This window comes from Balearica regulorum, chromosome 8 (genome assembly GCF_011004875.1).
Source record: "Balearica regulorum gibbericeps isolate bBalReg1 chromosome 8, bBalReg1.pri, whole genome shotgun sequence".
NCBI classification, from domain to species: Eukaryota; Metazoa; Chordata; class Aves; order Gruiformes; family Gruidae; genus Balearica; species Balearica regulorum.
Window position 1 is genome coordinate 11,661,144 of NC_046191.1, and position 23,696 is coordinate 11,684,839.

Below are 23,696 nucleotides of genomic sequence, written 5' to 3' on the forward strand. Positions count from 1 at the left end.
GCTCAGCTGACCCACACAAGGTGGTCTTCCTCCAAGCCTGATATCTTTGCAGTATGGTGAATGACTTATAATTTGATGTTGATTTTTCCAGTGGGGATTCAGGGTTGTATCTAAATATAACTAAAATGGCTTTATTTTTACTTGGAGTGCAGGAAAAGCCCCGATGGACAGGGCATACTGTATCTCAGAGGAGCACCCACCATTGACTCATATCACAAGGTCGTGCACTACCCTAGCTGCCGCCACCTTGGTGCGATCACTACCAAACTCCAGCAGCCAGGCTTGGCACAGAGGAGGCAAGGAGATCCCCTCCCCACATCCTGAGGCCGCCCCACTGCCTCCAGTACAGCTCCCTCTCATTGCGGGGAGCAACACAAGCAGCCCAAGTGCTGTGCAAGCCTGTATTCCTGTGGCACTCCCCTTCATAAATCTCCTTCTTCCCTAAATATCCCCATGGTAAATAAGCATGAGGACTAAGAAAACCAAGCCGCAGGAATTCTGAAAACCTACACGCCAATAACTCACCTTCCAGCATGTTACTAATACACTGTATATTCATGATTAGATCACAGATAACACAAGGGACATTCATAATTCCAGCACACCTCTGCATATGGAAAGCTAAATTTTGCAACCCTTAAAGTCACCACCGTGAGAGTCTTCTGCTCTGCTTCCCGAGCATTTTACTCAGTAAGCCAGGAAGACTGACTTCTCATTCATATTGTGGCTTTATTAAGGATACACTGAGGCTTTACACAACCCTGGCACCCACTCTGAGGTCCCTTTACACTGCCAGAGCAGCATAACGCAGCCAGCACAAGCATAAATGAAAATCAGGCCCCAGAGGCCTTTTCTCCCTGCAGTGCAGACTTACAACTCCCATTACACATTTGCATTAAGGGCTGCAACCCTCCATAAAATACACTCACAAACTTAAAACACATTAGAGACTAGCTAGACTCAGCACATAGAGGGGGCTTCTGCTGAGAATATTTGTCCTCAAGTATGACATAATAAAAATTTATAGGAACGGAGGACTGCAAGGGACCACCAATTTCACAGAGACTGAAGTCTGGAGGAGTGGGAAGGGAGGGGTGTTCTCTAACAAAGGGGGCCATGGCAAAAGTCTCTTCCATGCCCTTTTGGAAAGAACGTGATTTATTTATTAGCCTTAATAAACAGGCAGGAAAGAGAGTGGGATTAACTGAATCAGGCATTTCTATATCTTCTGCAGGGTTTTTCTTCTCTTATTTCGTACCAGGTCTCATTGTACATAGAATCACAGAATGGTTTGGGTTGGAAGGGACCTTAAAGATCATCTAGTTCCAACTGCCCTACCATAGGCAGGGAACAGTAAAGTGACTTGTGATGTGACACCAAATTATAACTGAAGGCTACATGGGAATACGTAGCAAACAATGGAGGATTAGGCCCATATTTGATAATATAACCAATAAATAGGACAAAGGAGAGAATAATGGGCAACAAATATACAAATCTGCTACTAATAGGACCTGTCTTCAGGAACACATGCTTTAACTGGGGCTGCTTGATTAGACCCCTGCACTGGTCATCAGCCTCTCCCTCCGCACACCCCAACGTGGACCTGGCACACGCGGAGGGGCTGATGCAGGAAGACCTGACTGTCTGCCTGCCCCTGGGCACAGGGTATCGCTGCAGAGCACCGCAGGATACAGGGTGATGGGCGTATGCCGAGCTGGTACAGCCACGGCCCACCCAGCCTGTCCACACGGCAGGTAGAGGCACGCTTGGGGCTGTGCTGAAGGGCACCATTAATTTATCTGTGGCCTTTCAGAGCTTATGTGAAGCCAGGGGCTGCGTGCAGGCTTGCAGCCAAACAGTTTGGATGTGTGCTGAGTCGGAGTGAAGTGTGCCAGCCCACCCCGAAAATACAGACAGACTTACAACAAGCAAAGCTGTATTTGTGCTGCTGCCTTTCGCTTCTTTTCTTGCTCAACTTCTCAAGTACTTCTCAAGATACTCAAGTATCTCATTCAACTTTGACTCATTGCATCACAAGTCAAGACCTGCTGCTTCTCTGGGCAGAGGGTGTTTTATAAACCATGCTGGTGTGGCTGAGGATGGTCCAAAACCATTTCTGTTTTGGGTGGGAGTCACAAGTCAGTTTGCTGGGCAGCGGCACACCAGTGAAATGGAGAATTTTTGCCTGCTGCAGGCTGACATCATTCACTGTTTTACAAAAAAATCACTTCTCTGAAAGTTTCCTGGTGGCACAGGGTAAGTAATGACCAACATAGCCATGGCAACGACTGAGATGATGAATATAATGCAACAGAAACCTCTACAACAATTTAAAGCTGTTTTGCATGGCTGTGGTTTAAAGCCGGAGCTGGGGGGACTCTGCAGACAAAAGCACGCCTTTGTAGCCAAGTGAGGGACCAAGTGCTCACGTCCCCACACTGCAGGCAGGTGAGCTGGGGCACTGGTGCAGAGCCGAGAGCCGGGCTCTCACACACGGAGAGCTGCGGGCACTGGGGTGAATTGGCTCACTGCCTAAGGCTGAGACCAACGACAGCATCCGCTTGCTTACCTGGTATCTGTCTGAGTGATGGATGTCATCTGAGGAGTGGGGTGATGCTGTCGGAGAATCTCCTTCCCGCTTGATTGAGGCCGACAACAAAATTGACTGCAAGAGAAAGGAGAAATTCATGCTGTGAGCATTGCTGAGCTCTCTGCCCCTCGCTAAGCTGTCCTCAAAGCCACGGGTTGCGTCTGCTGGGCTGTGGGGCTGCACTGGGACAGACTGCTGGGCTGTGGGGCTGGCTCTGCTCTTCCCGTGGGACCTGCCGTGCGAGAGGACCGGGTTGCAGGGTCTAGCAAAGTGCAAATGCATCGGGCAACAAAGAGATGGTCATTTTGTCCCCAGGTCTGGTGGTTGGGGACAAAATCAGTCCCTGTTGGAAATAATGCATGAGGACCACACCAGAAATTCACAGAGTAAGGCGAAGGCACGCTGACGTGGAGCGGTGCTGACGTGCCCTCGTCCGCCCCTCTAAGCACCACTAAATCTCTCAATAGCTTTGTAAACTGCACTAAAGCTCTCAGCACCTTTGCAGCACAACTACCTCTTCCTTCTGTAATGATGCTATTTATTTTAATAAGTAGCACAGAAAAAAAGGGCCTTTTAGAAGGTTAAAAAGATCAGTGATATTTGAGACCTAAGAAATCACTGATAAACTTCAAGTCAATAGTAGGTAAGTCTAAATTCTACACACAGTGAACTCTAGCAGGAAAATTACTGCAGGAGTTTGACAGCATCTAAAAAAATGTACACTGAATTGCAAGTGAACTTTATTATTAGAAGAGTTTGAGGGGAAAATGCAATTTAAAATTCTAATTTAAAATATAAATTAGCTAAACTAGGCTAAATATAGCCCAATACATTGTAAAAAATGTACAGTGGAAATGCAGCTCTCCAGATGTTTGTTTCTGAGAATCAGCTGGCAAGATTCGACAATAAATGACTGCTCGGAGATGTGTATGTTTGCGAAGGGAAGTGTAGATATCATCTGAATTGGACAGGTCAAGTGTGGTGACAACATTATTAAAAAGCATAATACCTTGGAGAAAGGCAAGTATTCCAGAAACATTTGCCTCTGGGCTGAAATGAAACGTGAAAAAATGTGCATTTTTTGGAAAGATATGAGCAAGTGGAAAAATGACTCAGCATACAAATCGGTTCAGTCAGCAGGATGCCATCCCCCGGGCTCGGACAGCTCTCCTGCAGCGCAATCAGCGTGGGCATGGGGGGAGGGCGCACTCGGGATGGAGGCAGGGGAGGAGGATTTGGGATGCTGGGTTCATCCCTACGGGCATGAGCTGCCAGCCTTGCCACGAGGGCAAGAGCCACATCCCTGCCTGCGCTGCAGGTCTCTGCCGTAAAACATGGCTCTACGGGCTGCCCAGAGACGTGACGTCCTGAAAGGGGTCACGGGGGAATTACCTGCCGGGGTGCTCAGTCCCTCCTGCCAACGCTGAGGGCTGTGCTGGCCACATCTCGGGGCTGCCACGCTCCTCAGCTCAGCCCTGTGGGGATGCCAGGCGCTGGGAGACCGGCCTCTGCTTCCCAGGAGAGAGAGGGGCAGAGCAGGGGCTTCTTCTGCCGCATGTGTTGGCCAAACCCGTGCACGGCTCATTTATTTCTGGAGAAGCTCTCTAGCCATGCAAAGCAGAGTGCAGACCCTGAGCTCCTGCTGTTGATTACTTTCTTTATTTTCTAAACGGAGAACGAGGACCATTTCTGAAGAAGCAGGATTGCACATGTCCTACAAAACCGAGGGATGGAGGCTCAAAGCCATCAGGTGTGACTCAGAACAACAGCCCTGAGTGCAGCGGCGCTGATGCCCTTGCCCTCCTCTAATAAGCCAAGCACCCCGGAGCTGGGAGGGTTAAATCCGTTTTGTCTTCCAATGTATTCTGGAGAAGGGGAAAAAATGTCCCCATTCCTCGGCGACAGACAGACAAACCCTCCCCGCCTCCAGCTCCCCCCTCAGCTTCTGGTAGCTCTAATCCAATATTATTATGTGAAAAATGGTTGGGCTAGCTATGGAGACAGTAAATTAAACGTTATGTATTAGTTTTTAGCATGTGGTCCCGGGAAGAACGCCGGCCCCATTTATTCCTCAAACCTCCTGAGCACCATGGCGATGACCTCTGGAAAAACGCAGGGCTAAACTAATCCCAAAGATGTCAATCTCGAGGCCTCTTCTACATACACTTGCAGTTTAGATTAATAAACTGTCTATTTTTAAATTGTGTGCAAGCACTTCAATTCTAAATACCTCACCGGCATGTTAAACACAGCGTTAGAGATGCCAAGTCACACTTCCCCTTCACTCTTAGGAAACTTGACTTCATTTGTTTTTCTCATTTCCGTGCGCTGTGCCACACTTTGCCTTTCAGGCAGCCGCGGGGGTGGGCAGGAATGCAGGCTCAGGGGCTAAGGGATTAGCAAAGGCACTCGCCATCAGGGTGATTTTCACTTCTGTACTAAGCCAGCCTCTCTGCCATCCCAATTTTGGCCTTCTTTTTTTCCCCAAATTGTTGCATTGGGGCTGTTTCCTGATGGCTAAGCAACGAGGATGCATGGCCACAGCATGCCAAGGTGAGGATTTGCTGCTCCCTGCACCCATACTGCTCGCTCCCGCCCGGGTACCAGCAAGTGGGGAAGGGGCAGCGATACGATCCCCATCCCTCTCTCGACTGGCATCTGGGAAGATGGCCGGGAAGGGAAAAGGCAGCTTTACACATGCCCTCCCAGCCCTCATGCATGCCCAAGCTGCAGGGCAGACCTAAATTCTGGCATCCCATCCCAAAAACGTGGTGCTGGGTGCTCTGCGTGCAGACAGGCTGCGTCTGAGCAGGGCCATCAGGACGAGAGCACCCTCCTCCCTCCCCGGTCCCCCCTCCCCTGGCAAACCACGGCTCCCAGCATCAAAGATGGAGCAAGGGCCTTGTGCGAGCGGCCGTGCAGCCTCATATTTCTCCCTCCCCTTTAAATCATCTCTCCATTGGGTAAAGGCACTCTCTGCGGAGGTTATAAACCCTGAGAGGATCAGCCTGAGCATTACACCTGGGGCAAGCTAAATAAAAAAAGGTCACCGGCGCTTTTTAAACATGGACAAAAAAGCAGTAAAATGTGTTTGGAAAAAAAAATCTGGCATTAAATCATGACTTTTTGCCTGGCTTGCCTCATTAAAAGTGGCCTTTTGGAAGGTAAAATTATCATTGTAAGTGATAAGATCTTTAAGAAAATAATTCACGGCTTCTTCACCCTTTAATATGATAGCCGCCACCGGCTAATTTTTTTCTTAATGGCAACGAGGCCATCAATCTTGTCCGAGCCCTGTACTCCCTCCTTCCTCCTGCCCTTCCTGCCGTGCTGGGCAGCCATGGCCCCGCTCGGCGTTTCCTTCCTACCCCTTGGAGCCCAGCCGTGCTGTGCCAAGTGGAAGAGATGTGCCTGGATCTATGGCTTTACCCGCCTGTGTCCGTGGATCCGGGCTGTCCCCGGGGATGCAGCACTGTGGGAAGCGGAGGCCACGTAAGCCTTGCTCACACTGCGAGGTTCACAGCCTGGCATCTCCCGACACCCTCCATGGACCGTGCAGTTCTGCAGAGCTGGGCTGCAGCATCTGCAAATGTTTCAGCAGTCTCATTGCAATGAGGAGCAACATATAGTTTATGTATATAAATATATGAGGAGGTTCGGCATGAATCGAATGTGCATCATGCAGCTGGCGTGCCAGCGGTGATCCCAGTCCATCGCTCTCCGGACCAGCTCCTCCCTGCTCGGGTGGAGGAGCCGCGGGCAGCTCCGAGGCGATGCCGGGCAAGGGCACGCGTGCCACACGCCGCTGGCTCCCGACCCACAGGCACTCGAGGCGCAGGCCCAGGGCAACACAAGGGGAGGGGACGGGTGTCAGGGTGCAGCCGCCGGCCCGAGGAAATGGATGGAAATTGCCGGCACGCACCGCCCCCAGCCCTAAGCGCTGCCTTTCGCCGGCAGCCAGGGCAGGTGTCAGCAGTGGGAGAGCCCAGCCGGTGCCGCTGACATTCTGCTGCCTCTCAAGGCCGGTCATTTGAGAGTATTAAAGTGCTGGACTCCTGCTTTCTGATAGCCCTGGAAAAACACAGGGAGTCTATTTTTCTTAAACAATCCATCACAGCTGCTGTCAGCAGAACAAATACCCTAACCCTGCTTTTTATGTATCTATATGGTCTCTTTTTTTTTTTTTTTTTTTATTTTGGCACAAAGTGTTCCCTGCTTGATGCATTCAGCTTTAACTCTGCCGTCTAAATAGGTACTTATCACTTAACATGGAGGTGATGGCTTGACATGTTTTCTGTCTCCTGCCCTCCCCTCCACGGTAGGGAAGCCGTCAAAGTGTTGCTAATAGCTGTTATCACTTGGGAACTGTAACCCGAAAGCAATGAGTGATACCAGGCCTTGCTGTGATTTCCCCCCTTAACTCTGCTAGCCATTTTTTATGTTATTGCTGGAGGATCCCTGACACAAAGATGCTACTATTAGAGCTGAGTTTCCTAGAAGCTTTCGGAGGGTCCACATTTGCTCCTGGGAAAGTTAGAGGTAAAATTATCTAGTGGCTTTTAGCTGGCAGAGATAAAGGTGGGATGGAGCTGGGAATGAAAGGCTTAAATGTGAGAAGGGTGTGAACAGTGAACAGAAATAATGGTATCAGCAGCTTCTGGCCTTCGCTGAAAGATTCCAGTGGTCCACAAGCAGAATAAGCTTACAGAAATGCGAGCTACTGATTTATTTCTGTATAAATTCTGTACAGTCCCACACCTGGGATTGTAATTGAGCTCTGGATCCTCTTGGGTGAGACACCGGCTACATGGTGGGGAAAGGGGCCCCTTCCAGCAGAACTGCCCATCGGCACACCGGGGATGGAGAGGGAAAGATTTCTGGCCAGGGTCTGCCAGCCTGCCTGCCTCCCCTCCGCAACCACATCCCTCTCCGCTCCTCCTGCCGAACGCAGCAGTTTCCCCCAAACTAACAGGAGGGCACAGCTGTTTGGCCCAAGGGGAGCGAGGGGTTTTGTTTGTTCATGGGGTAATTTGTTTTATGGAATAAATCCTGGCAGAGAGTTTTTTTGGAGCGACTCTGGTATTCATCACCCCGAACTGGCAGGGAGCATGGCCAGCCAACACTCATCCTACGTAATTTCCCCTCCTTCACATATCTGTGGGCTGTTCTCGTGTCCCCGGCTCGGCCATAGCTTTGCCACAACACTCAGATTTAGCTTTTTAATCTGTCCTTGTAAATCAGTTACAGAGGGAGGGGGCGCAGATACGGTGACTGACTTCTCCAGCTCCCCCAGTGAGTCAGTGACACAAAAGAAGGAGTTAAAACCCCGGAGCCCCGACACCCGTCCCCTGTTCCTACCACCAGACATGATACGGAGAAGTTAAATGATTGTGCTAGAAATTTCATCTCGAGCGAGGCAGCTGGGAAGGGCTTAATACAGACATTCTGTCAAGGTTTAAGGCTCCAAATCTTGCTTGCTTCAAAGCTCTTTTTCCTTGGAGGGCTTTAGTGGTCAAATTTCCCTCTAGGTGCTGTAATTCTCTTTCAAACTGCTCGGTGAAGCTGTAAAATCACGGGGGTGGGTGGGGGAATCAAAGGGCTCTGGCACTGCGGCTCGGTTCCCAGCTCCGCTGGAGGTCTCGGAGCAGCGCGCTGGCTGCCTGCCTGTGGGCACCCTCCGAGGAGCTGGGTGCACACCTAAAAAACTGGCCGCAAGCATCTGCTGGGTGTGCGAGATGGATTTTGTTCCTGGCCGCTCACGTCAGCGTTTGTTTGCAGCAAGAACCAGTGCACGGCTGGACTGTTAGTGGGAAAGGCAATGGGCAGTTAATGTATTAGGAAGCAGCAGCGGAAAATGAATGCTGAACCTGTCATGAGTGGTGGGATGGTTCATGGACCCAGCCTCTTCCCCTTCAGATCAGTACCAGCACTTTCACAGACGACACAAGTTCATCTGTTAGGTGACATGTAACAGTCTGCAGCTAAACCCCTGAAATTTAGGGGTTGAGATCTCTCTGGGCAGAGATGATATCCCCCCTAGATGATAGCCCATGGAGGGAGAGCCATGGGCCAGACGGGCAGTGGCAAAGAACTGGGCTTAGGTAGCTAGGAGGACCTGGGGATGCTGACTCTCAGAGTTACTGCCGGCTGCTCAAGGAAGAGCGGGAAAAATTGGAATTATGCTGCTCATACACCTCACCAGCATGGGTTCAATCCAACGTGTACTCCTCTCCTGCACAACCCCTTGCAACAGGCAGCCAAGGCAAGAGGGGAAAGGCAAGAGGAGAGTGTGAAGCCCAGGAACGATGCCCAGGGGAACTGCACACTGCAGACAGCTACGTACAGACTCCTGGGCAGCCACAAGCCTGGATGGAGCCTGGGATGTTGTCCATACACCTCTGCAAGACATCCCTGCTGCCTGGTCTTCCTGAGACACAGCCTCTTGCCATGCTGGGGAGTGCTGCGGGAATGCTCTGGGCTCACAGAGATCTGAGGCATGGCTGGCTCGGACACACCTTCAGAAAGTGTCCTCCTGAGTGACTCTGGTGTTGGGCTTCCCCATGGTGACCCAGGATGACAGTGAAAAGTTAGTGAACAACCACATCAGTGAATGGGACCATGGAGCCGTGGCCTCTAGCTTAGCAAGAGCAAGGACATCCTCCATCCCTTCCCATGGGCGTGAAGCATCTGTTCCCACTGACACTGAAACCTCTCCTTGGTGAAGAATTACTTTTCCCACCCCTCCTCTTCCTCCTGGTGTCTCAGACATGTTATCAGAGAAGGATGCTATGGGTGTCCAGGACTCTCCTTGAAGTCCAATGCCCGAGGAAGACCTTTCCCAGAGCAGGGCCACTGGGTGTGCTTTCTGCAAAGGAGATGGGTTTTCAGCACCTTTTTGCACCTCTGTCTTCTGCAAAGCATAGACGCAAGGCAGCCCAGCAAGAGCAAGCTGTCGCCTTGACCTGTGGGGGCTTGATGGGCTACCTGGCTCTCAGCAACATGAAGATCCAGGCACCAACAGCTATCACAAGCCTTGAGGGGAGCATCCAAACATGCAATGGGGGACAGAAGCTGCAGCTGGGAGGAGACAACGGTGTTCCCCTTGCTATCTCCAGGCAGCTATCTCAGGCTTTTATCCCCAGCCAGAGGCTGGCAGAGCCCAGCTTGTTTGTCACCAGCTTTCCTAAATAAGTGGCAGTCAGGGCTGGATAGAAATCTCATCCTGAGGCTCACTGTGCAGGTTTGTCATCTGCTTGTCCAAGTAGCTTGTCCACACTGGCATACCACCATCGATTGGGCTTGGTCTCTAAGAGAAAGTAAACGAGGATCCTGAACACTGCAGAGCTATGTGGTGCTCAGCGCTGCCCTCCAAGCTGTCTTGACAGAGAGGGAGCCCAGGCACCAAGCTGATGTGTTGGCCAGAGCCCCCAGCTCACAGCCCTCGCTTGGCCGTCACTGCCTCCATTGGCTCTGATAATAGAAGAACCTGATACAATAATCCTGCATTCATCACATCCCATGTTGAGTGATTGGATTTTCTTTGACATATTGCCATGAAAATTGACCCAGTGCAGTGAGTGACAGCTCTTCAGGGGCAGGAAAGCGGTGAGCGAGGAACATGCGTTTACATCTGGGCTTTTATTGCCAGGAGAGACGTTTGCTGGGGCAGCTGTGGGGAAGGGATGGGAGCAGAGCCAGGAGACAGAGCATGGGGGGGGTTAAATCCCCTGCCTCCAGCTGCACCCTAGGAAGACCCTCAGGCCAGCACAGCAGCAACGGTAGTGATACTATATGCAAAGGTCCTAAATAAGTCCTAAAGTGGGCTTAAAGCCACCGGTGACCACAAAAGTAAGACAGCCAGCCTGCACCCCGGTTCCCATGTCCCTGAGTAGAACCAGCCTGCCCCTGCCCGTGCTGTTCCCGAGGGATGGGGAGGTGCAGCCCCTCCCTCCCGCTGTGAGCTGCTGGAGCTGCTGACCCTTTTGCAGGCACTAGGAGAAGGACCAGCCAGGAACCGTTGAGACAGTCCTCATGGTCCTTGCGACCCCTTCCAGTGGTGCCCAGGGTGGGAAGTGGGACATGGCAGTGCCTGCCAGACCTCCAGCAATGCCTGGGTGCCTGGGCATGGGCTGCAAGCCCACCCTGGGGGTCTGTCCCCATCCCTCTGCCTGGGACCCCTGTTAAGGGTGGCCCAGAGGCCCAGCTTTGTCCCCAGCAGGACTTTCTCAGAGGCACTTCACATCCCGATAGGCTATTCCCACCCCATGTTGCAAACCCTCAGTGGGCACAAAGGGAAAGAGCAACCTTCATCTCCCTACCACCCTCCTCCTCAATCCCACCTGGTTACAAAGGGGCCTTTAATACCAAGCTCGGGTGAAGGTGACAACGCTGTGCCTTCCCATGCCACACAGGACTTGTCTCCCAGCAAAAGCCACCTAGAAATAATGAATCCTCCTGGGCTGAGAGGCTTTCAAGCTCTCTGAGAAGGGAATGAAAGATTTCCTGATTTCACCCTCTCCCTCCCTGCTCTCCTGGCTTCTTGAAGTTAATGTTCTTAGCCCCAGACGTGACGGGCAAAGGGAAAAGATCCATGTGGTGACAGGGGACGATTGATCTCTTTTACATAGAACGACGCTCCAGTCCCAGTTTAATCCCCTCGCTCAAGGCAAATGGGATTCTTTGTCAATGGAAACTTCAAAAGCCCAGCCCTGCCGCGAGATGGACCTTCTTCTTTATCTGGTCTCTGTCAGTCACTTGCTGCGTTTCCCTCCAAACAGCTAATCTGTCTTCCTAGCCGTCCTTCTCCCTCGCAGGCGATGTGTTTGGGACTGTTGAGTTATCTACAGTCAGACCTGACGAGGAGGGAAAGGGAAGCTTGCAGAGTCCAGCTGCTTTCATTTTCCAGGTGCCCTTTCCAGCTCCTTCGAGACATCCCAAGGCAGCCTATTGCTCCGGGGATTTTCAGTGGTGGGTGGGTTTGGTGATTGCTTTCTGCTCTGCTTGTTTTTCACGGGAGAGACAGATCTCTCTTCTCCTGGTCTCTCCCAGGACAGAGCATGGGAGACAGGGATAGTCATGCAGGAGACAGGAATGCCAAAGGTGTGGAGCACTACAGAGTATTGCCATGATCTTTACTTTTCTTTGTGGGGTTTGGGAAATTGTTGGGTTAAATTGGGAGGTGTCCCTGCCTGCCAAGAGCTCAGGTCAGCACGGTGACTCCCCAGCCCCTTGCTTGGTGGGGCAGACAAGGTGTTGATGTGCTTGGCATGACACCCAGCCCCAAGGGGAAAACCTAGAGCAGAAATGTCAGTCTCTTGTCTCTGACATCACATGCCAAAAATGACCCAAAGCTTCCAGAATAAAAAGGGAGAATGAGACCTGAAGTCAATTATATTTAAACAAGCATGAAGACATCTCCTCTGAGAGATGCCCTGGAGCCTCCCTGGCTTGGACTGTGTCACTAGAAGCATAGGAGAACCTGGACCACTTGCTTTTGGGGAGCACAGCATGGTTTTCGGAGGCTGTGCAACGCCCAACTGCTGTGCAGTGCTCCCTGCCACCCACTTGCCTGCCTGAGCTCTCGTCCTTCCCACCACTGTATCATATGAAGTCCCGCTAATCAGTAATACTAATCAGTAAATGATGCCCTTTGCAGCGATGCCATGATGCTCCATGCAATTAGTATTTTTACATTTTGAGCCAAGGGGATGGGAGGTGGGTCCTGGGGAGGGGGATGCAGCTGAGACTGGGTCTTTTAGTGATTTGGGCTCCTCCTTGGGTGTGCTTCACTCCCCTGAGGCAGCCCCACTCCCCTCTTCCAAAGTTGGCATATGGCTCTGGCTCCAGGAACTCCCGCACGTGATTTCCCAGGCTGAGCTCAGCCTGCGTGTGATCAGCTCTCATTAGCTCTCATTAGACACAATCTGGAGTCCCGGAACCCGCCGGGTCCTTCAGCTCCACCATCCCTTGGCTGCACTGGGCCGCTCCGGCCCAGCAGGTGAATGGGGGGAGCAGCTTCCCCCATTGCTGGCCTGGCTCCGAGGTGCAGCCACCTTCCTGAGGGACACTGAGCAGCAGGACAAGGAGCGGGCTGGGAAGGTGAGGGGGCATCCCTCAGAGAGAGAGAAAGTGCGCCGAGTTGTGCTCACTTACCTTGGGGGTGCCCGCTGCCATGGCATCCTTCAGGATGGAGCTCTTGCTGCCAAGAGAGAAGAGAACGGGGTCAGAGTCACAGAACTGCTGTGGCGGGCAAGGGGGGGGAGCTCTTCGAGGGATCTCATGAGGTCAAATAACAAAGCACATGGCTCCCCTCCCCCCGACCAAGGAGACCCTCCTCAGCCTGACTGGAGGGGCACGGAAGGGAGGGCAGCGCCAACCATTTCTCCAGCTGGAATAAAATGGTCCTACGAGTGGAACCCCCCAAACCCAGACACAGGATGCAGAGTCAAATCCTGACTCTCCGCCTCCCTGGGGGCTTGCACAGCTCCTCTCCCAGCCCTGGGGAAAAGCGGGGAGCAAGCCTGCAGGGGCACAGGGAAGAAAGGCAGGGTGGGGGGAGCAGAGGGGGTGAGCTCTGCATAGGGTCAGGCACAATAAAAAAAAGGAGGGAAGGAAAAAAAAGGAGATTAAATCAGCATAAAAGCAACGGAAAGAAGATCCCCTCAGCTCCAGCCGCGCCGTGGAGGCAGCAGTTCTGCCGGAGGCTGGAGTGATTTGTTAATTCAGCTTGTTCCCCATTTAGCAGGGAAGGAGGTCCCCGCCACGGTGCTCCTCCTCGCCTGCCCTCACCAGCGGGAGATGCTATAGATTTAATAACACCTTCCCCCCTCCAGACAGGTTAAACTTGAAACAATTACATATCAAAGCCGACATGGCGGGGAGGCCTGCACTGTAATTTTTTGGTTATTAAAGTAATCTCTCTCATGTAAATTCTCCTGCTAACATGCTGCAAACAGCATTAGGAAATAAATTATTTCCCCATGATTCGATTTGTCAATGCAAAGCACCTGCAGCAGGCAAAAGGCTCTTGAAATATGTTGCCAAGCCCAGTGCCTGTGCTTGTAAGTGCACGCTGGTGGGGTGGCTGGCTCCCAGCTCCCCATAGCCCCGGGGAGATGATGGATGGATGGGTGGAGGGGGGAGGTTAGCGGGGGGAGGCGGAGGTTGGGGAAGGGGGGGAATGGAATTGTGTTTAATAACAAAATTTGTATGCAAGCCTGCATCCCAGGCTAAGGATGAGTGATCGGCAGCCAGAAAGTATTAAAAAGCCTCGCTAAACAGATGCTGACAATAGAACAAGACATATCAAATCAGATCTACTTCAGAAACATTAATATACACACGCACAAACGCTCGCCCGCGCGCGCGCGCCCGGCTCCGCACACCCGTGCTCCTTTCTTCTCAATCACAGCAATATGGGAGACATCAATAAATTTTTATGAGACTTTTAGAAGATCAACACGGTACTAGATGTGACAAAAAAGCAATGTGCCTGTCATGTTCGCTTTGTCGGGGACACTTTAGCCCCAGATGCCGAGCTGCAGTGGCAGCGGGGAGAAATTGAATTTGGCTGGCTTTAATCTGCCTTGATTTGGCAGATGGCTGGGTGTTATGAAATGAGCAGGGATGGAGGAAGGTGTTTTCTCCCGGGGCTACGGCCCCCCTCCTCTCCCAGTGCCACCGTCCTCGCCCCCCACCCCGAAACGGGGGGAAACACGCAGTTATCCATCGCCATCGGGTCACCCCAAACGCCGCAGCTCTGCTCCCGGAGTAAGTGGCTGCGGTTCCTGGGGACCGATGATCGACGGGCTGGGGCATCGCCTCCCTCGCAGCCCTCCTTCCCTGAGGGGATGCATCCGTCAGATGCTTGCTGGGGGGTGCGGGATGCCCCCCATCCCGTGCCTCGTCCCCCAGCTCTGCCCCCCCCACTCTCGGGAGGTGGCACGGAGCAGAGTCAGGCCCCGCTGCCCCCGGAGATGCAGCCCTGGCACCACCCCCAGCTTGCGCCCGAACCCGCACGACGGGAAGGATTTCCACCCCCTCCCCATCTCCAGTGCTACCTCGAATTTCTCAGTCGCCCAAAGTGTGAAACAACTTTTTTTTTTCCTTTTATAATCCAAACGCCAGGTTAAAAAAAACAACTCATTTCCTCCCTTTTCTTGTTAAAGGTGTTTAAAATTATTCCTTTTTGAGGGAAAGAGGAAGAATCTCATTAATTCCTCCCAGAAATGGTGTTAGTGCCAGGAAACTGCAGTTTTCAGGACGAGAGTCTCTCTGGTCAGCCAAAAGGCCAAGGCTCTGCGGTTGGGACCGACGGGGAAGGGGATTGATTTAGATAAACTATGCCAAGTTATTTTATTCCTCATTTGGAGGATTATTAAGAACCACCCCCCTCCTTGCAATTTAGCCCCGCTCTATTGCTAATGAGGCTTTGCAATTTGTTTTTATTTATTTCCAGAGACAGGTCAGGAATGGGCACAAGCCCCTGCAATTTAAGGGTGCTTTCCTCCATCCTGCTAAACACCCCCCCGAATTACAGCGGCTGCAGCTCCCCGCACCTCTTAAGGATGCCGGCGGTGGGCTGAGAATCGAAAGGCCGTCAGCAAAGAGAAACCTTCCCCTCCATAAACACCGCAGACAAATTAAAAATGGTAAAAGGGAAATCAAGACCTTTAAAGTTCAAACACTTTTCGGTGCCTTTTAAAGTTTTTTCGCTCTAGGCCCTTGCAGAGAGCACAATCTTTGGAGACCTTGGGATTCTCTTTAATCACCCAGTCAGGCTGCAGTGGTCTGAAATGATTACACATTTACATAGTAATAACCCCAACACTCCCCACATTATTTCATGGCTAGCATATTTCCACTCGGCGAGTGATCCATGTGTTTTAAATTATAACCTGTACATAGGAAATTAGTTACTAAGTACGATATTCACGGGCTCGTCTGACACTTCTAATTAAGGTGATTTACACAGAATTATCCTACGAAATAAAAAAATGGTGTTTTGCTAGCTAATAAAATATAATTACTACCCGCTTTTATAAGTTACAGTTAGTTTTAATCTATTTGGGGAATTGTTTATCTAGTTCATTACAGCAAAACAACTTCTTTCCCTTTTAGGCAACCCCCCCCCAAAGTACCAAAGAAGACAAGAAATGCCCTGGGAAGACCCAGGCAGCGATTTGGGCAGCCTCCTTCTCTCCCAGTGGTTTTGCATTTCCAAGCGATACGAGGCTGCTTCCTCGCTGGTTCCCCTTCTCGGGACTGTGGCACCAGTTGTGGCCGTGCATTCGTGCATCCCTGCGTGTTCGGGTGCCCTGCACCTCTGCGGGGACAAAATAAGGTCCCTGCTCTGGTGCTGCTGGAGGGCTCTGCGCAGCTCTGCAGTGGTGTCACCCGTTAACGTTAATGGGAGCTGCACGGCCAGGCTCCCACATGCCCCAGGGTGCTTGCTGGGGACCGATCGCTCCTCTGTATTAGGGCACATCAGCTTTAAGAGGAATATTTACTCTCTGCAAGGCCCTCCACAATGAAAGCAAGACCCAGGCCCTACGTCTCTTAACGCGAGGCAGGGATTTGGTTAGGAGCATCCCCAGATGCCACGGGGAATCCCCTGGCATCTCCCTGCGTGAGCCCCAAGGGGCTCTTCAGACCCAGTGCTTCAGTTGTGATGTCCCAAAGGGCAGCTCAGCGTGCCAAATATGTGCCCTCCTTACCCACAGTCCTGGGGTTTTGCTACCCCTGCCATGGTTGCTGTCACTCACAATGACCTTCAGGGGTTTTTTGTTGGTGTTTGTTTGGGGTTTTTTTTGTTATGGTCCTGCCTTTTGGGGATGGTGCTTGCCATAGAAGAAAAAAAACCAAAACAACTCAAAAAGCAATATGCAGGGAATGGTCCCTTATCATCTCCATGAACAGAAGCTGCTGCTTTCCACATGGAGAACCCAGGGCTTGAGATGAAGGCTAAGTGATCTGATTGCGTTTTGCCATGAGCAAGGTGGTACTTCTTTCCCTTTAAGCCTTTGCTCTTGCAAGCCGTTGTAGGAATCTCAGCTTTCCTCCAAAAGAAAAGAGAAGTTTTCTGGGTGGCCAAGTCAGGAGACAGGCAGAAGCCGTGCTCCCCATGGGAGATGGCTCATCAGCCACCGGGCAGAGGACCACGACCCAGGGTGTGCTCTTGGAGCCCACCAGATGCAGGCAGGGCTTTTGCTGACCCCTCAGCCCAGGCAGAAGCCTGGTGCCAGGCAGCTGCCCCAGGGAAGGAGGGCAGGAGCCCTCCTCCTCCGTGCTCACCGCGGCACATGCACTGACCGTGCCGGCACCAGGGCAGCACCAGCACGCGCGCAGACTGTGCCGGCACTGGGGCATCGCAGCAGCACCCCGGAGCAAGGCTTGGAAAGCTCTGCTGTAACTGTCGCTACAGGTGAGGTGTTTGCCAGCATAAGGGGACCAAGAAAGACAGATGTGCTCAGAGGGGAAATTTGGTCACAGAGCGGTGACGGGATTTGCCTGAAGCCTCAGTGCAGCAACCGTAGGGCAAGAAACAGTCCCGATGCCGTGCTTCAGCCCACTGCAGCCACCAGATCTCACAGCTGCTTGGGCTCCCTGAGCGTGTTCAAACAAGATTTCTGCAGAACCCCCACCCAGGGTGAGGCAGGGCCTATGAAGAGCATCCGTCAGGGAAGGGCTGAGCTCAGTACCTGGCATGGCGGCTGCCCCCCGGCCTCAGTCCCCTCATGTAATTAATAACAACTGCAAGAGAAGAAGTTCCTTGAGCTCAGGCAGCTACAGTTGTTTGTGTTCATCCCTTAACAACACTTGCAGCCAGAAGAGGTTTAAAGAGGTGGTGAGAGGGCTGCTGCCATGCTGTCCTCCAGCTCCCCAACTCTTCCACAGAACAACTCTCAGCAGCCCTCTGGATTTGATGGGCACCAGCCAGAGCACGTGCAGCTCCCACATGAGAACCCTCAAAGCGAAAAGGTTTCTACAAGCTGCAGCCAACTGATGTATTTCTTAAAAAAAAAAATAATCCAGTGGGAACAATTTGGTTTTGGTTCTAGACTCATGGCTTGAGCACACAGTCTTGGGATGGGAGCCCTGCAGTGGAGCAAGCTGCTTGCAGAGTCATGCGGACGGGAACGCCAGCCGTAAATAAGCAGTCGCTGGGTAGTAAGAGAATTGGATTTTTGTGAACGCCAGTTTAAATAAGTGGACATGTCACTTGAAGCCTAAATAAGGAAATGGGAGTTTGATTTTTTTTTTTTTTTTTTTTTAAACTACATGAGGCCAAATCCTCACCTAGCTGCAGGTGACGGCCCCCGTTGTGGCCAGGTGTGGTGCGTGCCGTCAGGGGAAGCACACCGGGACGTGTAACCTGCTGTGGCTCCTCCAGCGGCACCTGCTCCAAGTGCTGCTTAGAACATCTCCCCCGTGCAGTGATGGGGAAGGGGGCTGAGTGATAGTAAAATTTGCTGAAGACACTGGAGTCAGGACTAGAAGCACTCTGCACCTACAGTCTCCTGGTCAATATTTGTGAGACCTCAGTGCCCAGCACGGTCAGCTCTGACAAACCTGACCCCGCAGGGCAGCCACATGCCTCCCCCAAAGAAATGATGCTGCAGCAGAAATGCAGCCGTATCATAAAACACTGTGCTATGACCTGACCACTCTAAAAATCCCCTATTTGCTCTGTTCCGTTTGCACCCCCGGCTCTTTCTCCCCTGTTGGGGGGGCGTTCATCAATGCCTGGTTCCCCAAGCCCCTGCCGAGAGCCCCCGCTCAGAGCGGGTGGCAGATTTCTGTGTGAGGTTGTGATGGTCCACGTGTGCAGGGCAAAGGAGGAGGCTGGGGTTGTTCATTTCTCTCACACTATTTGGAAAGGAGGTGGCTGGAAAAATAAAGAGAAAAGTCGGAGGGAAAGGTCATGCATTAGATTGATCTGGGGGGCTCTTTGCTACCGCGGCTGTAATGACTGTTTAATTATTCCCAGCTCACGTGGCAGTTCAGAAGAGGCTCCGCAGAAGGCATGCATCGCTTCAGGGCAAATAACTGACCGAAGATTTATTTGTCACCCTTGGGTTTCCATGCGTCCCTTCCCAGGACTCCCACTGCCCCGGGAGTCAGCGGAGGAGGAAGGCTTTGCCTGCTGACGTCCCAAACCCCAGCCTGCAAACCCCTGCCCTGGAGTCAGGGAATGGGCTGTGGGTACCGCAGGTCCGAAGGCACTTCAAGGAGCGTTCACAGCACTTCCAGGGCATCACATGAGTGAGGGGACACATGACCCACAAATTTTCTCACCCGCTGGGCTACCCTGGCAGCCCTGACCCATGAGAAGTGCTCTCACCCATGGATTATGGGCAGCACCACGTTGCTCTGCCTCCCTGGGGTCTGCCACGGGAGGAGAGGAATGGGGCATCTCTCAGCAGGACAGGCAGCTGCATGGCTCATGCTCTCTCTGCTGAGAAGCCATGGATGAAGGGTCCAGGCTGTTGTCATTGCCACCCTCTGAGTGCGCGGGAGGAAGCTGGAGGGTCTCTCTTCCCTTTCTGTCCATGATTAATCTGCCACAGCGAGGGGCAGGGACACAAATCAGAGGGGGGATGAAAGAGGATAAATCCACGGTATCAGCAGCACCACATTTGCTAGATAATAAACAGACTGCTCTCCTCATAAATTTCCCTGTGTTCCTCCACGGTTCTCCACCAGTGACACCGGCGGGTGCAGAGCTGGGCTGCTCCTGGCCTTTCTGGTGTCCCAGCCGGTGGGGAGAAGCTCTGCCAGGGAAGCCTGGGACCCTCCACCCGGGCTGGCATCCTTCGTGCCCTGCACACACCGGGGAGTAGCGGGGGCTGCGGGACGGCACAGCAAAGCCCCATCCAAGCTCATGGGCTTTAGATGGCGCATGGGACACCTGCGCTGACTGCGATGAGGTGATCCATACCAGCATGTGAAGTGGGTGGGAGAAGCACTAGAGAAACCAAGCACTCTTTAATTTACTTGGTATTTCCACTCTCCGTCTCAGTCCCCTCAGGTGCGGCTTGTTCTCTCTCCCTGCCTCGGCACGACGCCCTTTCCTCACTCCTCATTTTGGCAACAGCCAGCTCACCCACTTCTCCATGTCCCATGCAGGGACACGACCCTGTAAGCTGCCTCGTGGTGGCAGGTGGCCCTGTGCCCTGCTCCGGTATCACCACAAACTGACACTTCCAGGCAGGTTTCTCTGATGACAGAGCGTGTTTAATTTAAGCCCGGCAGGAGTCACACCACTGGAGAAAGCCTCAGGTGATGCCACTTCCCACGCACCTGGAAATGCCCTGAATCTTGACACCCATGACCAGGGTGCTGAGGTCCCACACTGAACACCTCTGCCATGGGGTGGCATGGGATGCCCTGCTGCTGCCGTGGGGCAGGACCTGCTCCCTGGGGGGCTCGGGGCAGAGCCGGGCAGTGCAGGATGTGAACAACCCCTCCTGTGCTCCAGCCCCCGGAGCAAAGCGGCAGCTCCCGAGCAGTGGCCCTGCCCCAGCAGCCGGGTTTTGCTGGGGGACGTTGGCTGCGGGGCAGACCCTGGGTGCTGCCCATGCTGCGGGAAGCAGCCATTCGGGTACCGGCTGCTCAGTGCCACGCTCGGGTCTCTCCCTGGAGCAGCTGGGAATCGCACAGAGGCTGCTGCGTGCCAGAGAGAGGATGGGATAACATCACAGGTAATCAACTGCTTGGTTGAACACCTCGGGGAGGGGGTGCCAGGCCCCTCCGGGAAAGCCCCCGGGAGCCCCAGGCTGGCCGGCCGCCTTCCCCAGGGCCTGGGGAGAGGGTGCTGCAGGGGAGGTGCCCAGTCCCACCGGCACAAAGCACCGTCAGGCAGTACCTGTCCCCACCACCTCCCCGGCCTGGATTTATGCCTTGAGGGGTCACCTCTGGCGAGACTCTAATAACACGACTTTATTAGCTTTCTTGTTCCTTCTTTAAGATACAGTAGCAAGGGGGGAAGGAGGGCAGCGGCACCTCGGGGAGGAGCGGGGGGTGTACGGATAGGAAGCAGCTGCCCTCGCGATTCCCCTTCTTGGTGACAAGGGGGAGAGGGAGAAAAATGATGCTCCCTCGAAATTTATCATGCACCCAATTACAATGTTAATTGGCAAGTCCCAGAAATCAATTAATTCGCAAATTTTTTTCAATTAAAAATTAAGATAAATCATAAAACGTTATTAAGCAAAGGCCAAACTCCGTGAACTTTTTTTTTTTGTAGGCATCTGTTTTTTTTTTTTAATTTAAATAAAAAAAAGAGCTGTGTTGCCAAAGCCTGATGCCCTTGAGTGCCTTTGCTGAAGCGCAGGGGGCTGTCATCAGCAGGACTGGGCTGAAGACAGATAAAAAAATATCGACCAGTCGGACACACTGCTTCTGCTTTATTGATCAGGCGGGAATTTAACTTGCTGTGCATATCCACCGTGTCAGCAAGGGCCACGGGCGAAATTAAAAGTACTTGGCTTGGAGATGTTGCCTTGATACCAGGGGGGTGGGGAGAAGAGGGAGGGGGAAGAAGAGGGGGAGAAAGGGAAGAAAGGAAAAGAAGAAGGTGGAAAAAGAAGAGGGGAAAAAGAAGGAAGAAAAAAGACAGAGAGAAGTTGAGGAGCGGGAGGTTGCAATGCCTGCTTTTCCCCAGCTGCAATCTCACTTGTTGGCCAGGGCTCCGTGCCCTCTCTGGAGCGCTTGCAGGTGTCTACAGCATGTAAGGAAGGGAATCAGCATATATTTTGATGGGGCTTTGGAGAAGAAACCATTTCTTGTTCAAAAACATCTCTAATCTCACTCATTCAGAGGCTGGGGTACCTGCAGTGTTCGCTGCGCAAGAAGTCTGAGGAAGTACCTGGCCGTCAAGTTAAAGACTCCAGGCATAAATCGAGGAGACCTGAGGCGAGAGCCATGACCCTGGTGTGACACATGACAACAGAGCTAATTTGGGTTTTACACACTCTATTTATCCTGCCAGCCTGGCAGCACGGCTGCTCGCCCTTCCCAGAGCAGCTGCCCGCACTGGCCCTGGGAAGGTCTCCCCAAGGGCCCTTTGGGACAACAGAGCGCTCAGCAGATCCCACTGAAATGAAGCAAACCCTTGCCTGGGGCGGTGCGAGGAGCAGCCGTATTTAAACACAGGGTTTCCTGAGTAGGAGAGGGGTCAGAGCCATGTCTCATAACTTGTTCTGAGTCCTTATCCTGACCAGGAGTAGCACAGAAAGCCACTGTCATTTGGGTGTGCAGGCACCACAGGGATGGTGTGCTTCTCTTGTCCATCAGCAGGAGTCTCTGGTGCAGCCTCCGGGAGGTTAGCATGGGATGACTTTAATCAGAAACACCACAAAACACTGGGAAAGCAATCCATGAAAGGATATGAAATCCAAGACGTGTCTCCAGATGCCTGGAGACATCTCCCAAGGACAGCGACCCCGCCTTGAGTGACCAGGCCATCTCCCAAGGTCCCACAGACTTAATGTTTTAGCTGTATTGCCAGCTTCCTCCTTATTCCTTATCCTACCAAGCCCGAAGCTGCCTCTGTCCCTCAAGGAGAGCTACCGCTGGGCCTCTGCATAAAGAAACCTTGAGCTGAAGCCCCCCCCGGCGCAGGGTGGGGATGCTCAGTGTGGTGCCAGCAACCGAGGCAGCACTTTCTGCTTCCACCTCAGCTGCCAAGGGAGGGAGGATTAAGAAGAGAGAGAGGAAAAGAGCACAAGTGCAAATGAGGGAGAGGAAGCTTCAGAGGGATGCCGAAGGAAGATTTAAGCCTGGGCAGAGGTGCACTGAGAGCTGCCACAGTCCCATGGTTGGCTCTTTTCCTCTGATATGAATCAAAGCTGGTTCCAAGAGCCGGGCTAAATCTCCCATCTGGGCATTTCACCTGCTTTGAAACAAGCCTTCCCACTGCATCTTGCTCTGCTCTGACACTGTTGGGTTTCGTCTTTGCGACAGCATCTTTGAGGTCACCAGAAAACAGCCCGCAGCACTTCCCATTTGCACCAAGGTGAGAGACCCTGGTGCCCTCTGTGTTCTGGGAAATGCTTCGTAATCAGAGGATCAGAAGAGAAATTATTCCTGGACACACCAGAAAGGTCATTAGGGGGAATCAGTAGCTCCCGAGATGCTGGGTGCACAGGGATGTCTCCCCACGCTCCTGGTGCAGTGGCAAGGAGCAACGAGAGCTGCTAGCCCAGGCTGGGAACAGCCAACACATTGGCATGGGCTTCAAAACACAAATATGCTCAGATTAAGCATTCAATGTGGAGGAAAGAAAGGAAGAAAAGTGAGGAAGGGGAGAGTTGGCACAGCCATGGGGCACTGTGAGAACAGCATCATCCCCCATCTGCCCACCCAAGCACCCGCCGAGCACCCCGGGTGGCTGTTGCACCGCCATGCCCAGAGCCGGGATGCCATAGCACAGGTAATATTACAACATGGCATGAGGATATTGGTGGCTACATCTGCTAGGCTTAGAAACCCCTTTAAATAAGGGCAAAGAGCTGAGATAGTCCTGTCTGAGCTCACACTGTCCTTCAGCTGCAAAAGCAGGAACAGAGCTGGCATGGTCCAACTCACTGCTCCACTCTCTGGAGCGTTCCCCTTCTCTAATGATACACCTCATCCTTTTGGGGAGGTGAAATCACAGCTCTGAAGCGTAGGTTTGCAGCTGGTAATGTAGGGAAGAATCTTCTACCTGTCACACAGGGAAATAAAAATGCCCCCTGCCAAATAAATATTTTAACAAGAGCACTGCATTTTCAAGAACAGAGCATCTTAAAAGGCACGTTTCCCAACTTCAAGCGCTTGACTCAGCAACTGTAATATTTGTAACGTGACTTCCTAAGGTTTTTTAAATGGCCTATAAATATAAATGCTTGTTCCCTGAACTCCAGCCACAGGCTCAGAAAGCAGCATGGACCCATCGGGGCCATCAGCTGAGGTGCGCTCCACAGCTCCTACTGCCTCCTTTCCCCCTCTTTTGTCCTCAGACTCATCTTCCCTCCCACTCCAAACTCAAACCATAGCCCCAAACCTGCCCCTTCTCCACCCAGCCTCCCCCATCGTCCCCTTTCAGCAGGTTGTCCTCTTT

General features: G+C 52.5%; 1 protein-coding gene across 5 annotated transcripts in view; it reads right to left on the reverse strand.

Moving 5' to 3' along the window:
• RNF220 (ring finger protein 220) overlaps positions 1 to 23,696 on the reverse strand; it is a 228,838-nt gene that overhangs the window by 58,157 nt on the left and 146,985 nt on the right. For all 5 annotated transcript variants that reach the window (XM_075759605.1, XM_075759608.1, XM_075759607.1 and 2 more), the window contains 2 exons: positions 12,746 to 12,791; positions 2,573 to 2,668 (listed from right to left, as the gene is read on the reverse strand). In XM_075759605.1, coding sequence (XP_075615720.1) covers positions 2,573 to 2,668; positions 12,746 to 12,791 — 142 coding nt within the window. The remainder of the gene's footprint in view (positions 1 to 2,572; positions 2,669 to 12,745; positions 12,792 to 23,696) is intronic.